The following is a 10,667-nucleotide window of genomic DNA, read 5'->3' on the forward strand; positions in this document are numbered from 1 at the left end:
GTAAATATAAAAAAATCATTTAAAAATGGGTCAAATAAAAAATATTTTATTTTCAAATAAATTAATAATTTAATCACATTTCTAATTTCAATTAGATGATTATAGGCGTTTTGTAATGGGAATAAGAGAGTAGTGCTTGTTCAGATATAGGACACCACTCCACGATCCCTCTGCTGCCCTCTGCTGCACTTTGGAGAAGGTTTGGACCATTTATATTTAAACCAGATGGTTCAAATTTAATGTTTTAATTTTATAATTTTAAAACAAAATTTTATAAAAATTATAAAAAATTAATATATTTGATCACCAATATTGATAGTATATATTTAATATTGATGATTCAAATTTAATATTATAGATTTTTATTTTTTTATAAATTGATAATTCAAATATAATTTAGATAGTATTTATTCAATATTAAATTATTTTATAATTATGATAAATTTTTATTTTAGAAATACAATATTTTAAATAAATATAATCCTCTAAAGTGAAATTTTCAAAAAATATTTTTTAAAATTACAGGTTAAAGATTTTTAAATCTGCACTGTTTAGAATATATTTGAATAATTAATTTATAAAAATTTTAACATTTAATTTAAATAATTTATATTAAATATTGACTGCATAGTGATCATACTAGTTAAATTTTTATGAATTTGATAAATTTGCATTTTAATGAATATAAAATAAAAATAGAAATTAAAACATCTAGACCACCCCGAACTTCTCCAAATGCAGTGACAAGGGAGGGACGGTGGAGCGGGTAACCGAGTCCATTTATATAAGAGTTTTTGAAATTCAAATATCTTTCAGCATCTACATCAAGTGATTAATTTTTCTGAGTTAATTAGCACTCAATTCGTACATATCTATCCCAAAAATTCATTGAATCTAATCCCAAAAACTGAAGGAAGTATACACGTATGTTCACTAATAAGTTTGGTGTAATTTTTTGTAAGTTTTCTTTTTTAAAGTGTTCTTTCTTATTTATTATTTCATATAAAATAATTCTTTTTATTCTTAAAAAGGCATAATTTGCATAAATCTACAGATCTGAATTTTAGAAGATTTAAATATTTTATTATATATTTAAATTTTTTATATGATGCAATAATCTTAACAATTGATAGGAGTAGCAACTATTGCCGCTGCTATAAAGTTGGGGTCAATTCCGGGGTTTCACGGAAAATCGCCTCTTTTTTTTTTCCCCTTCTTTTGAATGTTGGTATAAAAAAGAAGCGAGGTTTAGATAAGAGATCGCGCAAAAATAGAATAACAGAAGCCCGGTCCAGTTTTGACACGACTAGAAGATGAAGAAATGTGAGCTGTGCAGGACTCCGGCGAGGATCTACTGTGAATCTGACCAGGCTAGTTTATGTTGGGATTGCGATGCCAAGGTTCACGGAGCTAATTTCTTGGTAGCCAGGCACTCCAGGATCCTTCTATGCCATGCGTGCCAGTCTCCAACGCCATGGAAAGCCTCCGGTTCTGTTCTCGGAAACACCGTTTCTGTTTGCCGGAACTGTGACAGTGGAATGAACTTGAGTGGCGAGGACGGCGAGGAAAGCGAAGGCGGCAATGACACTGAAATAAACACAGAAGACGATGACGACGATGCCATGTTTGACGGAAACGACGACGCCGATGGCGATGAGGTGGGAGGTGATGAGGATGCAGATCAACAAATAGTCCGTTGGTCCTCCACGACGTCCCCACCGCCTGCAAGTTCTTCGAGCAGCGATGAGTCTAGTAACGACAATAGAAATGTCTGCGAATCAAGAAGAACAGTTTCCTTGAAACGAAGGAGTGAAAATGCGTCCGATCATAATTTCCAGGTTCTTCTCATTTTCTCTTTTGTTTTTACTCAAGCTTTTGATTCCGTTATATTTCTAGATTTATCTTCACCTTTGAGTTTTGAAATTGATTGTTTTGGCTTCTGTAAACAATGACTTTGGTCTGAACGATCAGGATCCAACTGATGGCGGGTAAGAAGACCGAGTTCCCGAAGAAGAGGTTGGTGGTGACCATGACGGGCGCCGCTGTGAAGCACGAGAAGGTGTGTCGGCGTCGCATTCGGCGTCTACGTACTGATCGCTGTAGAGATTATCGGCCGAAACAGTTAAGGTTGATCCAGGAGGGGTTTGTTCCGGAGAGGCGAGCCTAATGGAACTCGTACTATTGGATATTATTTTATGAGTTTTTGATAATTGGTCCTTGATTAACTTATTAATTGTACTATTGTTGATCAGACTTCTTATTTCATGCTTTTGAAAATAAAATTTGTCGTTGTGACGTTGACAGTGACATTTACCAGATATTTTTTCGGACTACAGTTACGGAATTACCAGATTTTCGTAATTTTTTGGCGAACTACCGTTTAGTATCCATTATCCAACATGCTGTGGATAAGTGCAACGATTAATTAAAGGGCTGTGTTTCCAAAAGATATTTGTAATTTTTTTTAATACTTGACGGGATCTGCTAGCAAACATGTGGCTATGGGAGCTTCCTGCACTTCTGATTGATTAATTTTATAATAGAGTACGGATTGATCTACATAAAGATATGGATACCTTCATCTGTGCGAGATCTTTATATCACTTCTCCTTAGGATAAATCATGAGTGGGCCCTGCGTACTGTTGAAGTTGGGGACAAATTCAGCTTTAAAAATTACCACCAACAATGCCATTAAACGAGGGAGGAGGGACCCAAGAATATGGAGAATGGCCACCATCTGCTTTGCTATTTGTGTGTTCCACAGTAGACTAGCCCAAAACAATGGCTAAATGGTGCTCCCAAATATCATAATATTGACTGTCTTTAGCTTGAAGTAGATGCGATAGTTAGTTAACGACTTAGGAGAGGCTTCTTGGGTCGACCAGCAAGGAGATTGGCAAATTGCATCAAAGGCTTCATGAAGAAGCTCAAATCTTTACATTTTCGCTGTTTTTTTTTTGAAGGAAAATTCTTTTTTGCATCTGGAGTTTTTAAAGAAAACATTGAGCAAACATCTTAAATGAATAAAATTGATCACGAGATGAGTTATATGATAAAATAAAATCCCAATATTATCAACTTTAACCGATTTTAAATATAGACAATGACAAACTAGTATGTTGAGTTATTGAACAAGGGGCGAGCGTGAGCGTGACCATGTTTTAAAATGGGTAGTTTTCATATACACACACGAGAAAAATCAAGATCAAAGCAAATGGGGAAGTGAAAACGAAAGAGAATTGGGTGGAAAGTCTTAGAATAAGTAGTAAAGGGGAAAATTAAAGGCAGGGTGGTATGGTGGTGCGCAGACTGGTTCTTGTGGTGGAGAATTGTCAGGGAACGTAAAGACGAGGACGAATGTATGGCTTGCTTTGTTGTTTGTGTGGTTGCGATGGTTCCGTATGCTTTTTTCCTCAGTTCCTCAATGCCCTGAGAATGACGCCACATAACCACACTTTACTCTTCATTTGTATTGTACTGTAGACTGTAGTTGTATTCGTCCTACTTATGTCTTTCCTTTATTTATTTTTTGTTTCTTTCCTCTCTGCTCCGAATTCTTGTTTGCCTTGTAGTTGCCCACATGCGTGACCATGTCCTATTATTCCGCTTTGAATAATTGGGGTTCATCTCAATTCCTGGTATTTAATCTTTCTCTGTGACCCGTCCTCGGCCTCCAAATTACCTTGTTTTTTTTAATAATTGTTAATCATAGTACAAGGTTTCATTTTTGTGCTCTCATCCCTAAAACCTGTGGGCTGCCTCTCATAATTGATCGCCCACCAATGACTTCATTAATAATAAACACCCCAAGTTCCGATTCCTGGCTATCCCTATCCCCACACGTCTGTGGCCTGTTCCGGACCTTCAGATATATTTCGTTTTTTTTTAAATAACTACAAAAATCCATATAATTATATTCAAAATGATTTCGAAAGGGTGGGTTAACTTAGAGAATATAACATTTTTCCCCCCTTCCGGTCAAGGACGAAGTCAAAATTTAAAAATAAAAGAGATCAAAATTAAAAAATATATGTATTATAAAATTTTCATAAATTTTAAAAAATTGAAAGTATGTGATATCTATATAACACAAAGAAAATTTTAAAAAATTAGGAGAGTCACAGCTATTGCTGATCCCCCTCACTCTGCCACTGCTTCCGGCATAACTTCATCGGTTATCTGAAAGGGAATATACTTATGGTGTTCTTGGGGCCATCGAATATACTCGCTAGAACCTGGAAGGAAGGATTTGATTGTGACTGAAGTTCAAGAATACTTTTTTATTATTATTATTATTATTATTATTATTATTATTATTATTATTTGAATTTATTAAAAGTAGATAAAAAATATTTTTGTTTTTGTAGAAATGGAGACACACACACACACACACGCATTACACACCCACACAGTCCATTGAGGCGACGACGGAAGCAAAGACCTAGCTGGTCAGTAAGGAGCATTTACTCATCGTCGATAATCGGTAAGCAGCATTCGCTCGCCACGCAAGTCTCTCGTAATACAACAGCGTGTATATTTTACTGTTTTATTTATAAGAATTTTTATTTCAACATTTTTCACTTGTTCTAGAACAATTAATAAATTTCTAACTTTATCCCTATTTTTTATTAAATATACATCACTAAACAATATATATTTCCTGTCACTAATATTTAATGAAGAGTTAAAAACATTATGATAAAAATTTAATTACATGACTTATAAACAGAACAAAAAAGTTATTTGCTCCCTAACTTATAAAATAATGTTGATACACAGATTTATTCGGTTAATATATATTATCCATTAAGATTTACTTCTTGTCCAAATTATAAGTACTTTTTGAAAAAAATTCACATACCAATAAAGTCTTAATTCTTATAAAAATATGTGTGTGTTGTTTTTCCTTTTAATTAGTCTCAATTATTAATGTACTCTATGATAAGTAAGAGATATATTTATACAAATATTTAGGTTAATAAATATAAGGAAAAAATAATTTTTTTTACGTAGACTTTATATTTTAAACTAAGATTAGCTGAGAAAAAAACTCATATTTTGTACTAGAGAAATATTCTATTAAGATTTGGAGAATGTTTTATATTCATTAAATATTATTAAAATATTTATTAGTTATTATTAGCTTCATCAATGTATTGTAAGCTTTTCACATTAGTTGAATACAACACTGTTCCAGTCTCCGAGTCTTTCTCTCTCAACTTCTCTCATGTTACCATAGCAATTGACGGGGGTGCTTCTGTACACATGGGAAGATTCGATGCTAGCATTCTAGTTTCTCTCTTTGCTTTGTAAATTTGTCATAAAACTATGTCTGACTACGTACCCTTCTTTGTCGGTGTTTGCTGTTATTGGTTTATGTTCTGCGGATTTTCATTGTCGTTTTTGGAAGATTGATCTAATCACTACAATATTCTTGCCATTCCAAGTGGTAGTTGAAGCTGTGTACTTAATTTTCATGCATGACAAATTCTATTAACCATCCGAAATCTTCTAAAAATCAACAATCAGAGCAAGGGTGTAGTTTTTTTAGGAAATCAATTAATAAGAAGAATTTAAGAAAATGCACAGTTGATGAAGAAGATGACAAGGAGGATTCAAAAAAAGAAAGCTTTTTGTTACATGTTTGAAAAGAATAGGTAAAGCCTGGCAATAAGTAATACTTTTCTGTCTGAAGACAGCATAGCTCACGTAACATTACAGAGGCACAGGAGGTGATACGTTCCATGCGATCTATTATTCTTTGCGGATGACATATTGCTCTTTGCCGAGGCCTCTCTAACCCAGCAACTGTTATTAAACAATGTTTAGATGTGTTTTGTAAGAGTTCTGGCATGAGGGTGAACTTTTATGAGACAAAATGTACTTCTTTGATAATGTGAACCACTGTCATTGAGAGGAGTTTAGTTTGTATTTGGGGTTTACAAGAAAGAATGACTTGGGCAAATACTTGGGAGTTCCACTTCATAGTAAGGGGATAAACAAGAAGTCCTTCAATGATTAGTAGATAAAGTTCGTAAATGTCTTTCGAATTAGAAAGCTTCTTCCTTATGTATGGTGGGGAGGGTGACGTTAACAACTATAGTCACATCTACCATTCCTAGTTATATGATGTAGACATCCTTTCCACCTGCTAGTACATGTGACACTTGATAAATTAAATTAGAATTTTATATGGGAAAATACGAAAGGAAGCTGCAAGACTTATTGGGTCTCATGGGATCATGAATGTGAGAGTAATAAGCATGAAGGCTTGGGACTCGGGCACATTCGAATGCAGAATCTAGCTTACATGATGAAGCAAGGGTGGAATCTAATAAATAAGCAGGATGAATTTTTTGTTTGTGTCATTAGAGCAAAGTATAAGTGTGGGGATGATATACTTCCTAACATTCAACAAAAGTGGTCTGCTTTTAATGTTTGGCAAGGAATTAAAGGTGTTTGGGATAAGACAAAGGAGGGAGTTGAGTAGGTTAATAACACACAGTGTTAGATGGAAGTAGAAGACTGGTGGCAAATTTTCTGTTAAATTAGTTTATAGTGCCATTCATAAGCCTAAGCAGAACAAAATAGAATCTAGAAGGCTTGAGTACCATAGAGATGCAGGACATTTGCTTGGCTTACTTGGCATAATAAACTAGCAATGAATATGGAAAGGCATAGGAGAAGGATGACTACTAATGTGATATGCTTCTAGTGTAAGTCAAACACTGAAGATTTGTTACATGTCCTTCATGATTGTCTTGACACAATGGAGCTTTAGAGGACTATTGTATAACCTAACAAGAGATTGGTATTTTTCTCTATGGATCTAAAGTAATGGTTACTTTGGAATTTCAAAGTAAGTGCAAATACTGCTTGTGAGGATTGACCACTCTTTTCATAATCATATACTGGCTTTCATGGAAAAGAAGGAATGTGCGTATGTTTAAAGGGAAGCAGACTTTCAATGAAGGTGTGGTTGTACAAGCAGCAACTATCTAGTCAAGTATGAGTGAGGTCATTTCACGAGTGGCTAAAGTCAATTGGTATGATCAACAATCACATATGTGCTTGGGAAGCTCTTCCAGAAAGGTAGACCCTTGCTAATATGGATGGCTTTTCATGCCTATAAGTAATAAGGGAGGTTGTGGGGGAGTAATGTGAGATCATCACGGGAACTTTATCCCAGGGTTTATGTTGAGCTTGATTGAAATTAATAGTCTGAGCACAAAATTATGGGCCATATTAATGGGAATTAAGGCATCTTGGGATTTAGGTTTTTGTTAGATCATGATTGCTTCAGACTTATTAAATTCATTGATCTTTGAACGAAGGAGATGTTGAACTTCACCTGGATAAGAAACTCTTTGAGGAGATTCATGCTTTCATACAACGTGATGGGGACATATCAATTACTCATACTGTGAGAAGGGCCAACAAAGTGGTTGACTACTTAGCAAGGAAAGCACTGCAAACTTGGATTGGATTACACCAGTTTAGTGTCATAGATGAGATTAATTCGCTTATAGTTTACGACTCTATAGGCATAAGTAGCTTTTAAGCTACTCTCTTTTGATAAAAAAAAGTTATACTTTTCCACTAGCCCTAAAAAAAGAACTGCATCTTAGGTATAAAAGGAGCCTAAAGTAGCCATTTCATTTTAAATCTTCAGATGAGATTCAAGTTCAACATGACAACAAAGCAATTGTGACTCTTAAGATTGAAACCAAGTTTTCAAAAGATACTTAAGCTATTCATGAAAGAGCCCTTAAGCAAACAAATGATAGATTGAAGGGTAAAGGAACAAGTTTTAGAGAAGAAAAATTATACAAGGGCTTCAATAGCTACAAAGATTACAAGGTTGGCTTTTGTCAAGAATAAACAATTGCTATTGAAACAAGCTGGTAGGGTGAGGGGTCATCTTAGGGCATTAACTCATATAAGAGTTTTAAAAAAATTTGATTGTCATCTAGACATATTTAAGGATTACAAAGAGACTAGTTATTATAGGTATGGTAATTCGTTTAAGTTTATACATGATCGAGGAGATTATAGGAAGCTAAGAAAGCTGAGAGAATGAGCTTGGTTGCATGAGAGGATTCAAATGAAGAGGATGCTAATTTGATGGAGAAGATGATAATGATTCATCACTATTTACATGTTTCATATGTAAGAATCCCTTTATGGAACCTGTTGTAACAAACTGCAAGCACTAATTCTGCGAGCATTGTGCATTGAAGTTCAATTATTATGCAAATAATAATAAATGTTTTGCATTCAATAAGCCTACACTTGGAATTTTTAATGTGGCTAACTAGATATGCAATAAGATGGTCGGAGGGGGTAAATAATTGTCACTCATTACTGTTATGGATCTCTTTGCACAATGGAAGTTATCTTGCTGCTTTCAATTTTGTTGAGATAAAGATTTATTCTCTCAATATATATTATTCATTAAGATTTAGAAAATATTTTATATTCATTGGATATTATTACAATATTCATTAGTTGTTATTAGGTACATTTATATATTGTATGTCCTTTATATCAATAGAGCATGTGTAATATCCTGCAAATTCACCCTATAATGATAAACCTAATTGAGGATAATTAAGTAGGATTTATGTAGTGTGTGGTTAGAGGGGACTAATAAGTGGTTTTAATTAGAATTTTAGGTATAATTTAGGTTTAAAGTGAAATTAGGTCACTTAGGGATCAAAAAGTAGAGAAAAACAAATAGAAAAGCCTATGGGCCATATGCCATGACACGTGTGTTATACACTGCAGTGCATAGGGCCAAGAAACATGCGATTGCTTTCTTTGTACCACATGCCACGGAGCATGGGGACAGGCCCCATGGTGCATGGTATGCATTCTGCAAAATTTAATTGTGAATTCTACGAATCAATATCCAAAAACAAAGGAGTGGGAGAGAAAACGAAAAGAATAAAGAGGGCTCTACTAGGGCACAATTTTAGAAAAAATTTAAGAGGGTTTGGAACTTCAAATCACTTAAGGTAAGATTCCTAAACCCTTTCCTCACTTTCTCTTTCATTTTCTCAAAGATTTGAGTTAGTGTTTGAATGGGGATGATGATTTTCGGTCCACATAGAGTTAAGATTCCTAATCCATTGACTTAAATAAAGTTAAGGAAGTTATTTAGATACTTAAACCTAACATTAATGGTTTTAGAGATTGTTAGTTGGTGAATATCATTAATGTTCGAAAATGGGCATTAAATCTAAAATTTACAAAAGTTGTTGAGCCATTAATGACAGAGGAATAAGGATGCTGGGTATTTTAGAAGTGAAAATGTGAGAGTAGAAATGTATTTTTGATAATATTAATGAGTTTAGAATTGATTAATTATAGATTAAGCATTTGGGCACCTTGAAATTTAAGCTTGGAAACTAGTTATTAAGGGGTAAACCTTTGATTGAGGTAACCAAGTGAACCCTACTTTATATGATTGTTTGTTAATTGATTGTTAATTGTGAAATGTGCATATTGGCATATATGATTTGACTTTAAATGTGAAAGCATGTTATGGGCCTTCATAATTGTTTGAATTGTGAATGTGCGTTAAGTTTTATTTTGACTTGAAATGTGGAATTAGAGTCAAAATGATTTTTAAAATTATGAACATGTATATACTTTAGGATGAGAAATGTGATGTATGCAATGTGATGATTGTTTTATTAATGAAGAAATTGATGATTTAGTAAAGTGAAGGACAGTTGTGAAAATATTATGAATGCTCATTGGGTAACATATTTATCGTAAGCCCAGTGTGTTAGTATTAAATAAATACAGTTGTGAAATGAGTGAGTATCATCATTGTATGATCAGTTGGTTGGAGTTCGCTTAAGGAAAAGAGTAGAAAAATTCATATGGTATTTTGGCTGCCTTTCGGTATAAGAGGGTATAGCCTTGTCTTATAATTTTTTAAGGAACTGTCTATAGTTTGTTGAGAGACTAGAACATAGTTATCTCCACTAGTTTTTCAAGGAGTTTAACTTAGGATATATGACACCACAAAGATTCGAGGGTAGAGAAAACCATAGTTTGATAGTTAATCTTGTGATTTTTGGTTGGGCTATACCTCACAATCGGTGAGTTTGGATAGTCCAGTCACACGAATAGAGCCCTGTTTAATATTATAGCCCATGATTTTAGTCAAAAAAAAAGAAAGATATAAGGATGGTTTGATCATGCATATGTGTTTATATGACGTGTCACGTGGTTGTTTAAGTTTATGACAAGTCTTGATAATAAATTAGGTCATGGTCACATGTTTATGTGTCTTGTGGCAATGTATATGTAATTTGAAATTAAAATTATGTACATGAATTAAATGAGGAATGAAAATTTGGTGTTACATATGATAGTGCTTATGTTTTGAGAAAATCAACTTCAATTATGTATCTTTATTCAATTGATATACAACTATATATGGTAGGTGTACCTTGATTACTGAGTAGTTAAACTCTTCCCTCTCTTTCAATATCAACTTAATTATGTATCTTTATTCAATTGACAACTATATATGGTAGGTAGACCTTGGCTATTGGGTAGTTAAACTCACCCCTTTCTTTCAATATTTTTCAGGCTCTAACTTTGGTGTAGAAGAAGGAAAGGCTTTGGAAGCTTAGGAATTGGTGAAATT

General features: G+C 33.7%; 1 protein-coding gene and 1 pseudogene across 1 annotated transcript; both read left to right on the forward strand.

Moving 5' to 3' along the window:
• The first annotated feature begins 1,230 nt into the window (after window positions 1-1,230).
• Window positions 1,231-2,320, forward strand: LOC129314447 (zinc finger protein CONSTANS-LIKE 2-like). Its single transcript, XM_054957885.1, has 2 exons — window positions 1,231-1,838; window positions 1,972-2,320. Exons 1-2 carry the CDS (start codon window positions 1,314-1,316, stop codon window positions 1,990-1,992), a joined length of 546 nt encoding a protein of 181 aa, XP_054813860.1. The 5' UTR covers window positions 1,231-1,313; the 3' UTR covers window positions 1,993-2,320.
• Window positions 2,030-8,319, forward strand: LOC129313238 (zinc finger CCCH domain-containing protein 1-like; annotated as a pseudogene).
• The last annotated feature ends 2,348 nt before the right edge of the window (window positions 8,320-10,667 follow it).

This window comes from Prosopis cineraria, unplaced genomic scaffold, assembly GCF_029017545.1.
Source record: "Prosopis cineraria cultivar Desert tree isolate PC_DT_omini unplaced genomic scaffold, ASM2901754v1 PC6, whole genome shotgun sequence".
NCBI classification, from domain to species: Eukaryota; Viridiplantae; Streptophyta; class Magnoliopsida; order Fabales; family Fabaceae; genus Prosopis; species Prosopis cineraria.

Bases quoted from the DNA above. Each gene is read 5' to 3' on its own strand.
- LOC129314447 (XM_054957885.1), top strand. From the start codon at position 1,314: ATGAAGAAATGTGAGCTGTGCAGGACTCCGGCGAGGATCTACTGTGAA. The intron at 1,839-1,971 runs GTTCTTCTCATT...CTGAACGATCAG, and splicing joins CGTCCGATCATAATTTCCAG to GATCCAACTGATGGCGGGTA.